General features: G+C 42.4%; 1 protein-coding gene across 1 annotated transcript in view; it reads right to left on the reverse strand.

The window, feature by feature from the left end:
* Nucleotides 1–21,283, reverse strand: part of coro1ca (coronin, actin binding protein, 1Ca) — a 106,040-nt gene that overhangs the window by 39,039 nt on the left and 45,718 nt on the right. The window contains exon 2 of the mRNA XM_060906779.1: nt 15,904–16,100. Coding sequence (XP_060762762.1) covers nt 15,904–16,098 — 195 coding nt within the window. The 5' untranslated portion in view covers nt 16,099–16,100. The remainder of the gene's footprint in view (nt 1–15,903; nt 16,101–21,283) is intronic.

A 21,283-nucleotide genomic window follows, 5' to 3' on the forward strand; every position in this document is an offset into this window, starting at 1 on the left:
AAATGATAGAGTGGAGATAGCTTTTATTATTATATCAAGTCAAAAATCGTAAAACATACATCAACATACATGGGGTACAAAAATACAAAAAAATAAAATCACAAAGAGGAGTGCAAATCTGCAAGCACGCAGACAGTCCTGTCTGCTAGAGTGCAGATAGCTGTGGAAGTAGATGTCCTTGTGGTTGATGAGACGTGGAGGGGTGGGAACAAGATCTAACCCACAGTTCAGGTCGGAGTCCTTTGAGAGTAAATGCTGTGGCTTTCGCAACATTCTGTTCCCAAAAGCTGATGTCAGGGAAAAAGTCTTTACACAAAGAAGGTTTTCTTGCTTTTGTAGGGTGTTGGTTTTTTTTTTTTTTAAACTGTTCTTCTGTGTCGAGACTCCTCAGGAAAAAGAATGTATATTCCAACATGTAGCTAATGCTAACGCAAGGCCACTAATCTGCACCGTCACTCCAGTCGTTTTGAGGAATTTTGTACGAATCATAACCGCTAATAAACTAATTTCCGTGTATAGCTATCCTAAGATTATCTAAGTAATCCGGTAGTAGAGCTTTTTTAGCTGCAATTTTCTTCGGACAACAGCAACAGACGCCGGACATCTCCGCTTGTCTTCAGTATGTGAACAAAGTTCGCTCGTTCCCCAGGTATCGGGTAGTGACGGTTGCTACGTGAAATGCGATGTCAGTGCAAGGGGTCTAATATGTGGACGACCTGAAGTCAACCCGGGAAAACATACAGGGCACTCATAGTGTTGAAAAGCACAAATGCGTGCGCATGCGTGCCTGAAGTGAGCCAATCAGAATCGCCGTTACAAATCAGGAAGGGGGGACGACCCCCACAACCGGTATCACAGAGGAGATGAGGATGCCGGTTAATACGTTTTATTTTTTGTAACGTACTCGCTCGAAAATCATTTTTGTGCTTAAAGCCGCCGACAAACTAGGTGTGCCTGAACGGGCCTAACTCGCTAAAATATTTTTGCCCAAACGTCTTGGTCGGGCAAATCGGGCAATGCCTGGCGTTGAGGCTTGCTGCCCATTCCTTTACGATTCTTGTTGATCTACTTTTCTCGCTGAGTATCTGAAGTCAGTTACTCTCTTCAATTCATATCCATTTTGAGTGATGCTTGTGTTGTTGGTTAAAAAGAACATTCTGTGTGGTTTGCATCTTCATTGGGGGGGTAAAAGAAACAGTTTTGCAGCTTTCTCAACTCTATGAAGTAGTAACTGTGCATCTTCTGCAGTGTTCGATAATACAGCAAGGTCATCTGCAAAGTCTACATCTGTGATGTTAATAGCCAGATGCCTAGTACTACTTTTTTCGATAGTAAACCCACAGTGTTCAAAGTCTGTCATGGCTAATCGCATAACAGAATCTACTGCTAGAACAAAAAGGTATGGAGCAAGTGTGTCGCCTTGAAGTATACCAGCTAGAATTTCGAAAAACTCAGGCTCTGTGTCCGAAATCACTATATATATATATATATATATATATATATATATATATATATATATATATATATATATACACACACACACACTCACTATATAGGGAGGTCGCCATTTTGTAGTGCTGTCTGAATGTATAGTGAGAATTATTTACACCCTATATACTGGACTCATAGTATCCCACAATGCATCACGAAAAAGTAGTGTACAACCGATGGGGGGGCGTCTCCCGAAAATATTTTAAATCACATAACACGCAAAACCCTGCATTCTAGTGCATTTTAGTACTTATTTTCACTAAAACAAGTTATAACTTTTAAGCCTTTTTCTTTCATGTACATTAATGATTAACATGTCAAAAATATCAAATTTAATTCCCCTAGTTAATGAGTAATTTTCAGGAGTGCATTTAGAAAACGCGGTGGTTTTCCTGCTACACAGTTCATTACTTTGGGGGAAAAAAAAAAAAAAAAGACAGTTGAAGGTAAACTCAGCAAAATCCCAAAACAGTACTGTTAAAAAGTAAAGGTCTGTTAGAGTTTCTAAAGCTTTCAGGTTTCAATGTTGGGGACATTGAGCGTCGTTTATCAATCTTTTAGTAGAGTTGTGCGTTTGCAGAAGCTAAAGTGAACTAAACATTTCCAATTCATATTTATGCGAGTTGAAGCCAATTGTTTACATTAGTTCGTATTGTCTGTAAATTTAAACACGCCAATGAATACCAAATTTCTCATGTAAATCAGGGGCGTAGCTAGGATTTTCAGGGGGGTCGGGGGTCACACACTGACTGGCAGCCTGAGTGCATTATGTAACAAAAAATAATTACCATTGCTAGTTTTAGGTCGCTTAGAACCCGGCTCTTCCATTATTGCTGTTTCTTCCACATTTTCTTGATGCTGTGTTCTAGAAACGGCACTAAAACTTAGCTTCAAAACCACAAAATGCAACTCTGATGGGGAAAAAAAAAATACAGTATATAATAAACTGCTTACCTCTCTTCACGTCAAAAGGAGGAGGAAAGTTTTGCTTGTTTTGACATGGCGAATTATTAACACAAGAGAAAATACTTGTAATTTGGAACTAAAAAGACTGCAGCTACACTGGCAGCTTGAACATGCTTTCTAGTGCGATTGTGTTGCGCTTGCGCAGAACGGTGTCAGTCCTGCACGTCTTAACACGTACACCTGAAAGCGCACCTTGGGCGCGCGCGCCTAACAAGCTCCGGCACGCACACCGTTAACAAAGAACACCAGTCTTTAAATCAATGAACTATGTTTGGGCTATTTAAGGACCACGCCCAGGCAAGGACGATGCGAAGTATTACGCCGCGTCTAGGAACGCGAAAAATCCGAAAAATAAATTTCTCCATTCGGAAAACCAGAGATTTTCAAGAGTTGTGTCAAATATCCGTATTTCCGGGTAAATCCGGAAGACTTTTCATCCCTGAAGCAATATATCCCATCATTGCATTGCAGTCGCGCAGAAAAATCAAGCCAAAAGCCACAAATTTGATTTAATAAAAGGCAGCGGCAAAGAAGAAAGAAAGTATTCAGCCTTGATTTAAAAGAACTGAAAGATGCAGCAAAGTGCTTTGTATTTATTAATGTGAGAAATACACTTAGTATAATATGGATTTATCACAAAAATACATGCATGTATTTATTATTTTGAAAACCCACCAGCCGACTGATCTGGCACGTTTTAATTGTGCGACAGTAATGACACAAATAATGGCGTGGCGGAGTAGTGTCCGAAAGCGTTTTTTCATTTTATCAATGAGCTCGCTATATAGTCCTCTATATAGTAGTTCGCTATATACTGAGTAGTGAACGCGTGAGTGATTTCAGACACAGGGACAGTCTCCTATGAGATACATTGCCACAGGTTCAGATTATTAAGCAGCAATAGAAGAATTAATAAAAATGTCTTTCCTGAGCACAACCGTTGAACATTCATAGTGCTGGTGGAAAAAGTAAGTGAACCCTTGAAACCCTGGTCGAACCTCCAAGCAGTTTTGTAACTTGAAAAAAGTGCTTCTGGTAGCTGAGGATCAGATCTGCACCATGTTCAGGAGGAATTTGGACCGCTGTTCCTCATTTCCTTCAGCTGCATGGTGTCTACGACTCTCAATTGAGTTAAGGTCTGGGCTCTGACCGGGGGCACTCCAAAAGGTGGATTGTCTTTTATTTAAGACGTTTTATCATAAACTTACTTTAATATTTAGGGTCATTGTCCTGCTACATCACCCAAATAATAATAATGATATCCTGTAGGATACCTTGATAAACCAGTCCCAAATCATGATGCTCCCTACACCATGCTTCACCACTGGGATGATGTTTTCATGTGCTCTTTTTTTACACCATACATAAGCCTGTATTTCCTTCCTGAATAATTCAATCTTCTTTCCATCAGTCCACAAAACATTTTCCCAGTTGTGTTGGAGTATCAAGGCACTGCTTCCTCTGTGGGTGTTCCCGCCACAAACATGGACACCCTGCCTGTTCAAATGTTTCACGTACAGTTGACTCACGAATAAATATTCTCCAGTTCTAAATGATTCCTTCAAACCTTTAGCCGTTAATCCAAGCTTATTCTTTATCTCATTGAAGATTCTACATTGAGAAACCTTTGGAGTAACCATAGCCGTGTATCCACTTCTGTGGAGACTCACCATAGGACTAAACCATCTCATTTGTCGAACTGATTAATATCTAAACTCTGAGATCGCTTGGTCTTAGATCTTCCAAGATCGCTTTTTTTTTGCGAGGCATGTTTCACATCCAGCAGATGCTTCTTGTGAAGCGCAAATTCAAAAATGTTCAAGTGTCAAAGTAACTCTAATCTACATCTCATTGACTGGACTCCAGGTTTGCCAAATCCTGACTTCAATTAGTTCTTGTTGAAGTCATTAGCCTCAAGGGGTCATGAATGATGTATTCAATATGGACAAGAACAAAGCAATCATTTGCGTTATTAGTTAAAACCGATTGTGTTCGTTCATTATTCTAACTTGGATGAAGATCGGACCATATTTTGAAAATAAATTTATATATAAATTCCGATCATTCCAAAAGGGCTCACTTTTTTTTTTTTTTTGGTCTTGACAAAGCACTGCTCACAAGAATTTCGACGACTACAACTTGGACAAAATGACGCAGCGTGAATAACACGTAGTACAAAACTAGATCACGGTAGACCATGCCACTTTGCTTTTTAGAAGCCTTGCTTTTATTATTTGCCCCCAAGATTACTTTAATACTCTATTATTGTACATTAATTCTATTTGTACACTTCAGTGGCCGTGGGCTTCATCACTGGATGTTCATATTAATAGTAAATAAATAACGATGAATAATGATTTATCCCAGACTGTTTCAGATGGAGATCACCACCACCACCATCATCTCCTCCTGGCCTGTTCAGTGCCCCAAATATGTGAGGGACGCTGCTTTGGAGTCGTCCATCGAGCATTTCGTGTACAAATGAGCTTCTGTATAGAGGCTAGTGAACTTATCACATCTCCCCGTGTGTGTTACAATGCAAACGTCCTGTTCCTGGCAAATGTGTGTGCGCTGAGCCAGAGGTCAGTCACAGTTACAGACTACAGCTGTTCTAAAAACCAACCAATTAGCTGCTATAAGACTGAGGAGAAAGGCAGACGGACAAGGTAGACAGACCGAGAAAGACAGAGAGGAGAGATTCTTTTTAATAAGTCACAGTTGTGTATTCCGTGCTCTGTATTTGATTCATACGTTCAAAATCTACAACCAAAATCTATGCGCACGCACACACACATATATACGGTTGAATGAAAGCAGAATAAATAACATGCACTTTGTCTCCCATTGACCTGCATTGAGTGCAGGCAGAGCTCCAGCTAGATACAGTGAAGCACTTGACTCGAAGAAACGAGGGAAAAAAAAAAAGAAAAACCCGAACTGCACCCTTTCAGCTCTCTCAGAGGACTTGAAGGCTCTGATTGGTCAGCTGCCCCAGAGCCCAGCCAATAAGGAGGCAGCAGGAAGCCGGGCTGGAAGAGTGACAGGCGGGGAGCCGATCATGACCATATATGGTAAAATCTGCAGTCGGTGGCCTCCAGAGCGCAAAAGGAGGAAGAGGCTGCTGGAATACAGATTGGGAATGAGAATGACACGTGCAGTCAGTCAGTCACACACACACTTCCTCTCGCTCTCTCTCACACACACACACACAAAGATGAAGCACAGCGCAGCTTTATTCTTCTGTTTTGATTTACACTTCGTATGAACATTGCCAACATTTCATTAGCTAATTATGTAGTTACGAGTGTAAACACACACACACACACACACACACACACACACACACACACACACCATCTAAAGTAGACCTATTAAAACAGGATCTACGGTACGAAGGACTTTCACATGGTCACTTCCTCTCCCTCCATCTTCCTCCTATGCCTCTCTTCCTCTTTCCGCCCTGCTCTTCCTCTCTGCTGGCTTAGCAGGAAGAGCCGAGACCGGAACACCGACCTTACAGATGACAAAACTGCGAACGCTGCAACGAGACATGATTACCGAGAAGCATTTCGGATAGAGTCAGGAAAGTGATGGGACTTGATTCTTGCCACAAAATTAGCAGGAGATGCTGAGATTTACTTCACTGTGTTAAAATATAAATAAATTCATATTATGTATATATAATGTGTTGGGAGAGAGAGGACGTGTGAAGCGTTTCCCCGCACTGCTTCATTCACGGTCTGAATGGACAGCAGGAATGCGTGAGCAGAGGATGGGGCAGGGCGGGGAGCAGAGGATCTCCTGCTGTTTCCTTCATATGATAATGAGAGAATACATATCACACTCCGACAGGAGGATCCAGAGAAAGGACAGGATTAGCTCGAGCAGGTGAGACCAGCTCCAATCCAGCACAGTTTAGTGATTTTTTCACCTTCTCCCTCTCACACACATGGGACACGGTGTGTAGAGGAGCAGGAAGGATAATCGGAGCTGAGTCATGCCCGTCAGCCTCCCACACATACGTACAAAGACATGGTCTGCTCTGTATGTGGATTGAGAGGTGACTACAAGCAGAAATGGCACACAGGAAATGACATCTAGGAGACAAACCTATAAACAATGGTTGTTTTTGTCCAGCTATAGTTGCATTAAAGACTAGAAGCATGCAACGTGCACAGTAATCCATGCTGGGCGTCATCCAAGCTCCACCACGCCTGTTTAACTGTAGGGTTGAGCTACATCATGATATAATATTGATATCATGATCATTTCAACACACACACCTTAATAATATTGGCTTAAAATGTTCTCATTTAAAAACACCGTGATATTTCAAAGTGATTTCGTAATACAAATCACAGGTACTGAAAAAAATCCTTTGAAAATGTGTAAAAAAACACTACAAACTTATTTGAAAGCTAAAATGAGAATCTTTAAATTCATTTTTTTTTAAAGGATTTTTTTTTCCATCTGTTCATATACATGCAAGACAATCCACATAAAACAGGTCAAAAATAAAAATATATATTCGCTCATAAATCTTCACCATAACAAAAGACATTATTATTATTATTATTATTGGAAGGAGTCTGGGCGGCACGGTGGTGTAGTGGTTAGCGCTGTCGCCTCACAGCAAGAAGGTCCTGGGTTCGAGCCCTGGGGCCGGCGAGGGCCTTTCTGTGTGGAGTTTGCATGTTCTCCCCGTGTCCGCGTGGGTTTCCTCCGGGTGCTCCGGTTTCCCCCACAGTCCAAAGACATGCAGGTTAGGTTAACTGGTGACTCTAAATTGACCGTAGGTGTGAATGTGAGTGTGAATGGTTGTCTGTGTCTATGTGTCAGCCCTGTGATGACCTGGCGACTTGTCGAGGGTGTACCCCGCCTTTCGCCCGTAGTCAGCTGGGATAGGCTCCAGCTTGCCTGCGACCCTGTAGAAGGATAAAGCGGCTAGAGATAATGTGATGTGTGATGTGTGGAAGGAGTCTCCAATTTCAGTGCTTTGTACCAGTCAGTACGTTCCCCCCCACACACAGAAAAGTCTTCAGGATGGAGGATTTGGCACTTGGAGGTTTCCCTGGAACATGACTGTAATAAGACGTTAACTTTTTTTTTTTTAAACATCTCTCTCTTTAAAAAAAAAAAAAAGGTTGAAGAAGCTGCCGTTTCTACCTGCTGTAAGCCAAGTGATGTCATCATTAAACATAATTATAAATGGTTCAAAACAGTGATCTGTTATTTAATAAATAACGCAATCTTCAAAATGCTGCGGTACAAGAGGAATAAAACACTTTTTGGAGCTGCTGTTAGAAAAGAATCAAAAGACTCAGGGTGGCGAGTCGGGATGGCGGCATCATTTGTGGAAAGTCTAAAACAAGGATGTGGATGACGATATTATTTAGACACGTTGAAGCCGAAGCTGGGAACGAATACGGCTCACAGCAGCAGGACTCCCAGTGAGAGACGCCGAGTGTGAAAGCGTGAACTGGAGAAGCAGAACAGAAGCTGGAGACAAAGGCCTGGGACGCACATGTGGGAACAAAAGATTCGCCAGAAAGACTAGTGGGAGCAGAATGGCAGGGCCAGATGGGCTCCAGACAGATGCGAGCGCGCACACACACAAACAGAATTTAGACTGGAGAAGGTGAGCATTAGGTTAACAGCAGGGCAGGTCTACACAATCCCATGCATTCTCATTCCTGAAAGTCGGAGTTTGAACAAGATGTAACGAGCCTGCTCATTGTGCATGTCTCACATCGCTGTACACACATCTTCAAACACAATACTGTTAAGATCAGAAAACGAAACTACAAAAAAAAAACATCCACACATCCAAAAGAAAATCCCTCCTTCATACCGTTCTGATGAGACATTTTTAGCTCAGTCTACATCGCAACAATCATGTGGACCGATTTCATTTTGAGAGGTCACACACACACACACAGATCTTTTTTAAACCCTGCGGTTTATGTTGTTTTCAGAACCGAATTCATCCAGAGAGCAACACAAAAGAGCCTGCAGAAAGAGAGCTCCAAACACACACCCATCTGGCCGAATACGCAGCCGTGCTCAAGAAAACATTACTCACCGGCTCCACTTTGAAATCAGGACACAAAGCAAAAACACACTGAACGCACCCATGTTCTATGGCAAGACTGACAGCCTATATATTGGCATGTACACGTCAGTCTATTATAGCGAGTCAAGTTTGGTAAATTACGATGGTTTAGCGTTTAAGGCGTTAATGACAGGCCTCAGTATGCCAACTCAGTGATGCGTCCAATCTCAAATGTCATGGCTGTTTCCCAGGATCCTCTGATAGCTGGCCACAGTTTTGACACTCAGTACGTTTACATGCACGTCCAAATCGAGCTGCTGTCGGTAATCGAGCAAAGGGTCCCAGCAGGGGTGCCAGAGAAATCCAATCCTACATGCACAAGTGAAATCGGGCTATTGTGCAAGGTGCACTGTGCACCCGAGCCACACATGGCGCTACACACCCCATCGTGTTGGTACACTTCCGGTTGTCGTCATGAAGAGCTATAGTGTTGCCAGATACTGCTGACGTATTCCAGCCCAAAACATGTTTAAATCCGCTAAAATGCACTTAAAACCCCCAATCTGGCAACACCGGCAGTTCCGTGTTCAAGCGGTTAGGCTTGCTCTAACAGACTGTATGGCTACAAACTGTCCGGCGCAGACCACTGTTTTGTAAGACAACTTATTTTGCACAATAATATTTTTCTAAAGTCCATTTTTTGCTTACAAAAAAAATTTTTTTTTTTGCTTACAATTTAACTTATGTCTTAATAAACACACAAAAAGTTCAATTGTTTTGCTTTTATTGACATTCTTCAGATGTTGGACATATATATACACACACACACACACACACACACACACACACACACACACACACAAATACAATGACTTATGTACACAATTCACAGCTATGCAACAGCTGTACAGATGTATTTGGTGATACAGTAAGTGAGCTAAATTTTAACAGTGCAAACAATGCCACAAAAAGAAAAGATTCATGCCGTTGTCATGCCGACCGAGGCTGTTGTGTTTCCCTTGTGGTCTCGTCACTCGTCACTTCCGGAAGGGGCAGTGCTGAAGTAAGTAGCTCGAATACGTAGCTCAATAGGGTATACATGCACTAAGTAGCTCGGCAGAAATCGCATAATCTAGGTCGTGTAGCTCAATTCCGAGAAATCAAGTTCGGTTCAATTTCAGCCGAATTAAGGTGGCATTTTGGCATTTTGAACTTCGATTTCAGTCGAGCAACGACAGAAATTCGATTCTCTCTATGTGCATGTAAACGCACTGACTGTGCGGCAAAATCGAACATCCTCTCAGTGTCCAATAAACAAAAACCTCCTTCAAGATAGAACTGTTTATAGCTGGTATAAACGCAAGTGATCACATGACAACTTGATTTCATGAACATTTCGAGGACCACATTGGAAATAAATGTTATTTTTACATGTATGAATTTTACCAAATAAATCCATACCAACATTGCACAAATTTAAATCTACAGTACCAGTCAAAAGTTTGCACACCCCTACTTTACAGAAAAAAGTAGATTGGGTTGTTCTTTAATAAATTTAATAAGACAAAGACACTTTGCGGGGCGGCACGGTGGTGTAGTGGTTAGCGCTGTTGCCTCACAGCAAGAAGGTCCGGGTTCAAGCCCTGTGGCCAGTGAGGGCCTTTCTGTGCGGAGTTTGCATGTTCTCCCCGTGTCCGCGTGGGTTTCCTCCGGGTGCTCCGGTTTCCCCCACAGTCCAAAGACATGCAGGTTAGGTTAACTGGTGACTCTAAATTGACTGTAGGTGTGAATGTGAGTGTGAATGGTTGTCTGTGTCTATGTATCAGCCCTATGATGACCTGGCGACTTGTCCAGGGTGTACCCCACCTTTCACCCGTAGTCAGCTGGGATAGGCTCCAGCTTGCCTGCGACCCTGTAGAACAGGATAAAGCGGCTACAGATAAATAGAGATGAGAAAGACACTTTGCTGTTATTCTTTGTTTGCACATAACGTCATCGCTAATTATGCATGAGGCTTTGAACTGAAAGTGGGCCGTGTTGGAGGATATACACAAACTCGTACAGCGCACATTTACTGTAGAAGATACAGTGGCGCTTGAAAGTTTGTGAACCCTTTAGGATTTTCTATATTTCTGCATAAATATGAGCTAAAACATCATCAGATTTTCACACAAGTCCTAAAAGTAGATAAAGAGAACCCAGTTAAACAAATGAGACAAAAATATTATACTTGGTCATTTATTTATTGAGGAAAATGATCCAATATTACATATCTGTGAGTGGCAAAAGTATGTGAACCTCTAGGATTAGCAGTTAATTTGAAGGTGAAATTAGAGTCAGGTGTTTTCATTCAATGGGATGACAATCAGGTGTGAGTGGGCACCGTTTTATTTAAAGAACAGGAATCTATCAAAGTCTGATCTTCACAACACATGTTTGTGGAAATGGATCATGGCACGAACAAAGGAGATTTCTGAGGACTTCAGAAAAAGCGTTGTTGATGCTCATCAGGCTGGAAAAGGTTACAAAACCATCTCTAAAGAGTTTGGACTCCACCAATCCACAGACAGACAGATTGTGTACAAATGGAGTTAATTCAAGACTATTGTTACCCTCCCCAGGAGTGGTCAACCGACAGAGATCACTCCAAGAGCAAGGCATGTAATAGTCGGCGAGGTCACAAGGGACCCCAGGGTAACTTCTAAGCAACTGAAGCCCTCTCTCACATTGGCTAATGTTAATGTTCATGAGTCCACCATCAGGAGAACACTGAACAATGCATGGCAGGGTTGCAAGGAGAAAGCCACTGCTCTCCAAAAAGAACATTGCTGCTCATCTGCAGTTTGCTAAAGATAATGTGGACAAGCCAGAAGACTATTGGAAAAATGTTTTGTGTACAGATGAGACCAAAATAGAACTTTTTGGTTTAAATGAGAAGTGTTATGTTTGGAGAAAGGAAAACACTGCATTCCAGCATAAGAACCTTATCCCATCTGTGAAACATGGTGGTGGTAGTATCATGGTGTGGGCCTGTTTTGCTGCATCTGGACCAGGACGGCTTGCCATCATTGATGGAACAATGAATTCTGAATTATACCAGCGAATTCTAAAGGAAAATGTCAGGACATCTTTCCATGAACTGACTCTCAAGAGAAGGTGGGTCATGCAGCAAGACAACGACCCTAAGCACACAAGTCGTTCTACCAAAGAACGGTTAAAGAAGAATAAAGTGAATGTTTTGGAACGGCCAAGTCAAAGTCCTGACCTTAATCCAATCGAAATGTTGTGGAAGGACGTGAAGCGAGCAGTTCATGTGAGGAAACCCACCAACATCCCAGAGCTGAAGCTGTTCTGTACAGAGGAATGGGCTAAAATCCCTCCAAGCCGGTGTGCAGGACTGATCAACAGTTACCGCAAACGTTTAGTTGCAGTTATTGCTGCACAAGGGGGTCACACCAGATACTGAAAGCAAAGGTTCACATACTTTTGCCACTCACAGATATGTACTATTGGATCATTTTCCTCAATAAATAAATGACCAAGTATAATATTTTTTGTCTCCTTAGTTTAACTGGGTTCTCTTTATCTACTTTTAGGACTTGTGAGAAAATCTGATGTTTTAGGTCACATTTATGCAGAAATATAGAAAATTCTAAAGGGTTCACAAACTTTCAAGCACCACTGTATATTGTACATCCTCCAACATAGCAGCGTTCAATGATACAAGCAGTTTTGGTTACGTGGTTGCAAACGAAGAATAGGAAAAATCAAACGTCTGGGTGCAAACCAATTCTGCTTCATCACACCAGCCCATCACTGTTTATTTAACTACACGAGTGTTTAATTCCTCACATTTGGTTGTAATTAACAATAACACGCCCCCCCCCCCCCCCCCTTTTCTTGCACCACTGATTCATATATTTTTAAATAAAGCTTTTTAAACAACCATAAAACGAAGGCTCTCGCTTCATTTTCAGAGGCCATGAATATGACTAGCTCAGGATGTTGTCATGGCAACAAAATGACGACATGATCAGCTCTTCATTTCACACCAGCTGCATTTTCATGGTTACTTTCCTGGTGCATTGAAATGAAGCTTTCAGTGGAAAATGGTTTCTTGTGAGCAGCTCTTTTCCCCCTCAAGGACTCATCAGGAAAATAAGGTCATCTTTGAACTTCAAACCACTTCAATACATGCTCATTGAGCTTTTTAAACAGACCTGTAAACACCCAGCTCCCTCAGAGACAGTGTCTTGACTGAACCTCTGACCTCCTTGTTACCGTGATCCGAGACCAGATTTACATCTAACTGTAAGACGAGCCATGAGTGCCAACAACAACAACAATATGGGTATAATGTTTACACCACAAAAGTGTAAAGGCCACAGTAAAATTAGTCGTGGCTGTAAGCAAATCCTGCGTCTTTGAACGTTGGACCTTCAAAAGGTCAGACGCAGGCCGAGGCATCGAGAACAGCAGGTCACTGGGGTTTAAGAGGCCAGGAAAATTAAGCTCTGGGGTTAAAGGATCCCTGATGATGTCAGTGGCCTGTCGCTCATATTGCACAGCAGACTGGTTTGTCTTGCTGCTGAACACGACACGTGATCCGCTTACATCACAGGCTGACAGACGTCACACAATCGCTCTGCTGAGGCAGAGAGAGGAAGAGGAAAAAAGAAAAAAAAAAGTCAATACAGCAGCACTCTGGATATGACTAGAAGTCGATGAAAACAAGAAAGGATACAGTTTCTGCAGAGAGGAGGGGGGAAGGAAAAAGAGGATTTCAGAGCAGAGGGATCCGATTTCCCAGAATTAGGAAATGAGAACCGGATCTGTTATCAGCCCAGAACGTTTTCAGTGGAAAGGAGGACTGCTTTCACACTTTTCTCCTCAACCGACACATTTCACATGTGACCCTACAGGATCCTTTTCAGAAAAGTGCTGACCAATCATTGCAGCACAAGGGGCAAGTGAGGAAAAACACAAACATGGACTGAGTCCCAGCAGCGGTCCACATGAAACGGCTCGAGAGCTGAGATTCAATTCTACGTGTTGATGCATTTCCTTTTGAAACAGGAAGTCAGAGTGATGGTGTGTTGAAGAAGTACTTGACTGATTTACAGCCATGCCTGGAAACGATGGTCAACACAATGGAACACACTCCAATCAATTCAAAAGACATACAGTAGGTCCATAAATATTTGGACAGAGACAACATTTTTCTAGTTTTGGTTCTGTACATTACCATAATGAATTGTGAACAAAACAATTCAGATGCAGTTGAAGTTCAGACTTTCAGCTTTAATTCAGTGGGTTGAAGCATTTTTTAAACACAATCCCTTCATTTCAGGGGCTCAAAAGTAATTGGACAAATTAAATAATTGTAAATAAAATGTTCATTTCTAATACTTGGCTGAAAACCCTTTGTTGGCAATGACTGCCTGAAGTCTTGAACTCATGGACATCACCAGATGCTGCGTTTCCTCCTTTTTAATGCTCTGCCAGGCCTTTACTGCAGCGGTTTTCAGTTGCTGTTTGTTTGTGGGCCTTTCTGTCTGAAGTTTAGTCTTTAACAAGTGAAATGCATGCTCAATTGGGTTGAGATCAGGTGACTGACTTGGCCATTCAAGAATATTCCACTTCTTTGCTTTAATAAACTCCTGGGTTGCTTTGGCTTTATGTTTTGGGTCATTGTCCATCTGTATTATGAAACGCTGACCAATCAGTTTGGCTGGATTTGAGCACACAGTATGTCTCTGAATACCTCAGAATTCATCCGGCTGCTTCTGTCCTGTGTCACATCATCAATAAACACTAGTGACCCAGTGCCACTGGCAGCCATGGATGCCCAAGCCATCACACTGCCTCCGCCGTGTTTTACAGATGATGTGGTATGCTTTGGATCATGAGCTGTACCACGCCTTCACCATACTTTTTTCTTTCCATCATTCTCGTAGAGGTTGATCTTGGTTTCATCTGTCCAAAGAATGTTCTTCCAGAACTGTGCTGGCTTTTTAGATGTTTTTTAGCAAAGTCCAATCTAGCCTTTTTATTCTTGAGGCTTATGAGTGGCTCGCACCGTGCAGTGAACCCTCTGTATTTGGATATTGATACGCCTACCTCCTGGAGTGTGTTGTTCACTTGGTTGGCTGTTGTGAAGGGGTTTCTCTTCACCATGGAAATTATTCTGCGATCATCCACCACTGTTGTCGTCTGTGGGTGTCCAGGTCTTTTTGCATTGATGAGTTCACCAGTGCTTTCTTTCTTTCTTTCTCAGGATGTACCAAACTGTAGATTTTGCCACTCCTAATATTGTAGCAATTTCTCGGATGTTTTTTTCTGTTTCCGCAGCTTAAGGATGGCTTGTTTCACCTGCATGGAGAGCTCCTTTGACTGCATGTTTTCTTCACAGTAAAATCTTCCAAATGCAAGCACCACACCTCAAATCAACTCCAGGCCTTTTATCTGCTTAATTGAGAATGACATAACGAAGGAATTTCCCACACCTGCCCATGAAATAGCCTTTGAGTCAATTGTCCAATTACTTTTCGTCCCTTTAAAAACAGGGTGGCACATGTTAAGGAGCTGAAACTCCTAAACCCTTCATCCAATTTTAATGTGGATACCCTCAAATGAAAGCTGAAAGTCTGGACTTTATGTCCATGTCCATTATATAACTATAACTTGAATATGTTTCAGTAAACAGGTAAAAAAACAATTTGTGTCAGTGTCCAAATATATATGGACCTAACTGTACAATTTAAAATACAATGGGAAACATGCTTCAGTTACATTGTGTTCACAATCATTTCTAGGGATGCCAAAAATAGTGGCACATGTGATTTTGTTGAAGATAATTATTTCATGAAAGATTTGTTTTCCCTTTGAATAATTTTATATATTTATTTCAATTCAAGGTTAGATTTTTCTCCCCTTTAGTGTGAGATGAAGCAACTTCAATAGGTGGATTTTTCAAAACCTTTTTGATCTTTACAAGGGGTGCCAATAATTGTGGAGGGCAATATAAATACACACACGAATTTTAAAAGATCCTTAAAAAAAAAACCTAGTAATTTGAAGTGAGATCTGAGAGAAGACACTGTGCATTTGTATGACCTGGGGGGCAGTAATAGCTCAAGGGGTCTATTTAAGTGAGTGGAAGGCTGTAAAGTCCTTGATCAAGACCCAAAATTTATGAGTTCTGGGGCCGGGATCATATCACTTTGAATAAAAGGAACAGTCAAATACATAAAATGTAAAAAGCAGAAGTAGATTCTGTCTACTTAACCACGTCACTCCGACCATCTCTACAAAACCGTGTCAAACAACAATGAAATTTGTCTTTTGTTCATCAGTCCGTCAGGCACATCATAATTTCATTCCCAAGGCTTTACCTTTTGAAGAGGGAGAACCATGAACGCTCCGCCACCGCTGGCCTCCACGATGATTGCGACAAATTTGGGATTGACGGCACAGAAAGCGCTGTCCCACGTCACCCGGGACACCCGAATGTCATCGTAGCACTGGTCGTTTTTCACCGCCTGGCCGAACACGTGCCGGAACTTACTCTGCCGCACCACCCGTCTCATATCTGCAAAGAGAGAGAGAACGAGAAAATTAGCTTCAAGACTGTAGAAAACAGACAAATGGTGGAAATATAGTCCTCAGAAATACCCAAAAGATTTCACTGCCAGATCTCAATCTAAAATCCTGACTGGGCCCAAGATGGGATAAATGAACCATCTCTCTGGGTGGAAAGCATGGAGCACCTTGTTCCCTCGCCAGTTAGGCCAAGTTTGCATTAGACCGTATCGGTCTCGTTTTCTTCGCGGATGCACTGTCTGTTTACATTAAAACGCCTGGAAACGGGAATCCGCCAGGGTCCACGTATTCAATCCAGATCGTGTCTGGTCCGGTGCTGTGTAAACATTGAGAATACGCAGATACGCGGATACGCTGTGCTGAGCTCTAGCTGGCGTCGTCATTGGACAACGTCACTGTGACATCCACCTTCCTGATTCGCTGGCGTTGGTCATGTGACACGACTGCTGAAAAACGGCGCGGACTTCCGCCTTGTATCACCTTTCATTAAAGAGTATAAAAGTATGAAAATACTGCAAATACTGATGCAAATACTGCCCATTGTGTAGTTATGATTGTCTTTAGGCTTGCCATCCTTCCACTTGCAAGTGGTAAGTGATATGCGCTGGGATCACACACACAGCGGCTCAGTCCCGAATCACTGCTCGTGCACTTCACTCGCGCGCTCTGTGAGCTGCGCAGGGCCGGAGTGCGCACCCTCCAGAGGGCACTCGCTGTTCAGGGCGGAGTGATTTGGATGCCTGCGGAGCCGAGCGTATCCGTGTATTGGTGTTGCTGTGTGCACGCTAATCGTTTTAAAAACGTTAATCTGATGATCCGCTGATACGGTCTAATGTAAACCCCACCTTAGGAACACGTTACCCAATCAAGGACATCGATTAGGTTGTGTATCCAGACAAGAATAACTACTGCTCTCTTTCAAGCATGGTCAGTTGGTTAGCACTGGATGGCTCTGCAGCTTCCAAAGGAAAATTTCAACCAAGTGTGTTTAGTTGATGAGTTATTGATTTGCAAAGAGCACTAACTATCCTCATCTGAATCCCCATAATGGATGGTAATTGTAAGAAATGGGTAACTGTCTAGTAGACACTCAAGAGGTCCGTCAAGTGACATGGGGCATTTCAGCCCAAGACATTCGTTATATAATGGACCATCCATCCAAAGTACCATTTATACCAACAGAAACACGGTACAAATCTGTTAAACCTTGAACATGGAGCAACTGAGCAGTTGAAGATTCACAGGCTACCCAGCGTGGGGGTGGCTGCTCTACACGTGGCACCAGAAGGTGGGCCTGGGCACAGCGGTTGGAGCGGTGCTGTGGCGGCGACTCTGGACGTGTGCCGGGCCCTTCTCACGGATCTTCCCAGCTATGGGCCATGCCAGGACCAGCCGCCTTAGGACTGGCGCGGACAATGGGAATCCAACTGTTTAATTAAAACAAAGCATTGTGAAGGTTCTCGGCAGGCGTTGATGTGATTTCTGCCCAGTGCTCTGAATGTCAAAGTGAAGAAATTCAATGAAGCGCGGGTAAACGGCAGGAGCAACTTTGACTCTCTTAAGGTAGCCAAATGCTTCGTCATCTAGGTAATTAGTGACGCGCATGAATGTGATTCCCATTGTCTCTACCTACTATCTAGCGAAACCACAGCCAAGGGAACGGGCTTGGCAGAAATCAGCAGGGAAAGAAGACCCTGTTGAGCTTGAGACTAGTCTGACACGGTCAAGAGACATGAAGGGTGTAGAATAAGTAGGAGGTCCTGCTTCTGCCGGGCACCATCAGGGAAATACCACTACTACCCAAAAGCAACAGCTTGGCAGTGGTAGGATTTGAACTTATGAGCTTCTAATCACTAGCCCAAAGATTTATATAATGTCTACTAACTTGATAAACAACCCAAACTAAATTCAAACCCAGGAAACTGAAGTTCAACCATGTCTATGCTTGGCAAGGCAACACTGAGAAAATCTCAGCTTGGAAGTGAAATTAAATAGAAATACGGCACGGGTAGGCAGGGCATAGATAACCTAAGGTATGGACACAATGTCTCACCCAACATTAACAGTTCCCTGGTGTGAAGAAATGTCATAAAACAAGCCCAACGTTTTATTCTAGCAAATCATAACTGCAGAGGCATGACCCCAGTCCAGACACGACTGACTAACGTAGTCTTTCTATTACTTCAGATAAACATAAAGGATCAAAGTGAATCTGCTTCACTTAGATCATAGATGGTCCCAGACAAAAATGAGGATCTGGACTCTGCTGGGTTCCGCTGCTGCAAAGGGGATGGAGAAGGGAGACACCAATACAGGAAGTGGTTCCTGCTTGCGGGTGTGGTGGTCAATGTGACTCAGGCAGATAATGTGGACTTTGTCTCCCGATAAAACCTTCACATGCTGTCACATGCCAAGCTGCTGCCTCTGCTGCTCTCATCTCACAACACAGTAAACTGCCGAACTGAGCGAGTCTTCAGGTCATTACGTACCAAATAGGGAAACATACCAGATGCAGTTCTTATTCCGCATCCAAGCTGCATGGATCCAGAACTCGGAAGTAACTCAAAAGCAAATCTTAATTCCTCCAAGTTCACATCTGACAAGGTCAAGATACTTGAAGAGAAACTCCTATCTTGATTTCAGAATCTAGGAAATCCCAGACTAAATCACGGTCAGGTCTGTTACCTAGCAACCAAATGTGGTTAATCCCTTTTGAAATGCAGTTCACTATAAAAAGATGTAAAAGCCATTATTTCAAGGAGAAGGGAGGATTAGATTCAGTGTCAAATCACTTTCATCAAAATTGAATCATGCTACACTGCACCACTTCACTTAGGCATTCTTGAACTGGTTGGTTCGGTCCGCAGGAATGAGATTACTGGGTTCGCAGCTGCCTGAGGAACCACAAATCCCAGGCAAAATAGGAATAATCTGCTAGCTGATGCTAGTAAACCAACCAATGTTATGCTACACACACACACACACACACACACACACACACACACACACGTGTTCTATTGTTGGTGTCTCTACTGTATGTACCACTCAGGAGATGCTCTAAATTTCGTTGTACATTTGTGCAGTGACAAAGGCATTCTATTCTAAATATATCAGAGTCAAAAAAAAAAAAAAACATATCACTCTGAAATTGTTTAGTACTGATAATAAAATGTAACATTTCCAAAAATAAAGTTTAAAATGAAAAAGCAGCGATCATTGATTGGTTGTGGGCAGGGCCATGGTCATCAGTGACTGGTTGCAAGCGCAAAACCAGCGCAGAACTGGGAGTCGAGCGAAGCTGCTTTCTAAACTTGTATAACAGCAGCTGTGATGTGAGCTCGAGAGCCGTATTGAGCTCAAGAGTCACTAATGTGTGCTGAAAAAAAAATTAAAATCACTCAAGGGGTCTTAAAAAAATAAAATAAAATAATTTGCAAAATTTTGCGACAAAGTCTCTACGTTGGCAATACTGCAAATCATTGGGTATCTGCAGTTGAAACTACTGTCAGAACTGCTGCTCTAGAAAACGGGGAAGAGACCGATGAAAAAGAAAAAAAAAAAAAATCTGAGAGCTGCAGGCCTGTTTGAGAATGAAGGCTGGGGGCCGGTGAGCCGCTTAGGACCCCAGTGGGGTCCAGGGGCAACGCCCTGGTGGGGGTTTCTGAAGCCAGACACATTTTATAATTTCGACATGTATTTGTACAACCTCCTGGTATTTTTTATAGCAAAAACTTGCACAGAATTGATCCAGTGTGAACAATGAGGCCATTATTTAAAAATATTCTGTTTCCGGTCCACCGGCCGGGTGAGTGCCGTTTGTGCGGTTGAAATTTTTTTTTTAACGCCTTTTTTTGACATTTTTTTCAGGTTTGTAAATCTAAAATCGAACTTGACATTTACGCATTCCCAGGGCTTTCCACTAAGGCTCATACTCACCAGCCATGACAAATAAGTAGTCAGCCGGGGGGGGGTAAACACAAAAACTCCTGTGCACGCAGTTCCCAGGATTAAATGTATTTTCCACAGACCATTTATTTATTCACTTTACTCAAATACAAAGTAAAATGGCAGTAAATCTTCTTTCTTTTCTTGCGTATTGCATCATGAGGCGTTCCTGGCTTGTAAATCTCTTATTTTCGGTGCATGACACATTCACGCAGCTGAGCATGCTATGAATTAACAACAACGACAACGGTCTGCAGTGGTGGCTACACAAACACTCAGCGAACATTTCTCCATTTGTGGATGAAAATACACTCCAACCACTCAGTTTGGTTTCATTTACAACCAACGGTGTCTTTTGATGCCAGCACGTAATTGAACAAGAGAAGACTGGTTTACCGGAGACAAAATAAGCATCATCTCTGCTTCTGTTCCCTCCGACGGCCCCGACACACTACTGCCTCCACCGAGTGCGCGCGCGTGCACACACCGCATGTCGGGGCCGCGGATGAGTTACTCTCCCTTGATCAACGAAGTCGGCGGGGAATTTGTGGTTATTATCGGTACAAACAGCGCGAATCACAACTTAAATGAGTGCGGTTCAGTTTGACATTATTGTCAGTCCGTTAGATAAACATTTAATTTTATTAAAATCAAAAATTAATATTTAGAGCCTGTGGGCTACAAAAATAATATAGTCATTAAAGTAGCCGGCTGGACTTGATTGTGTAGTCGGCTGTATGGCCGGCAGCGGCGCTTGTGGAAAGCCCTGCATTCCGCGCAGAATATAGAATTGAATCAGCTCTGCGCATGCGCCGTGCGGCACAAAAAAATGGCAGCCACCATGAAGGAAGGAGATCCGGAGTTTTCAAACATTTGCTTCAGTGTGAAATCGCAAAATGGTATTCTAGCGAACAACAACATAGTAAAGATTCAGAAAAACAAATCATTCAGTGATCATTTTAATAGTGTAATTTCATCCGAACTAGGCCTAACGGTCGATTTAGAACTACAAAAAGTCCGTGTGTCGGACATTTTAAGTACCTTCGTAAAAGTTTTGCAAATGTTGCAGTCAGCATTTAAAATGCTAACTTAAAGTTTTTGTACAAGTTTCAGTTGATTAAACTGTCATAGTTTATTAAATGTGTCTGCTTTTGTAATAAAAAAGTACTGAAAGAAAAAGCAAACAGCATTGCGATTTCTTATCCATCCATATATAAAAAAAAAAAA

Source organism: Neoarius graeffei, chromosome 24 (assembly GCF_027579695.1).
Source record: "Neoarius graeffei isolate fNeoGra1 chromosome 24, fNeoGra1.pri, whole genome shotgun sequence".
NCBI lineage: Eukaryota > Metazoa > Chordata > Actinopteri > Siluriformes > Ariidae > Neoarius > Neoarius graeffei.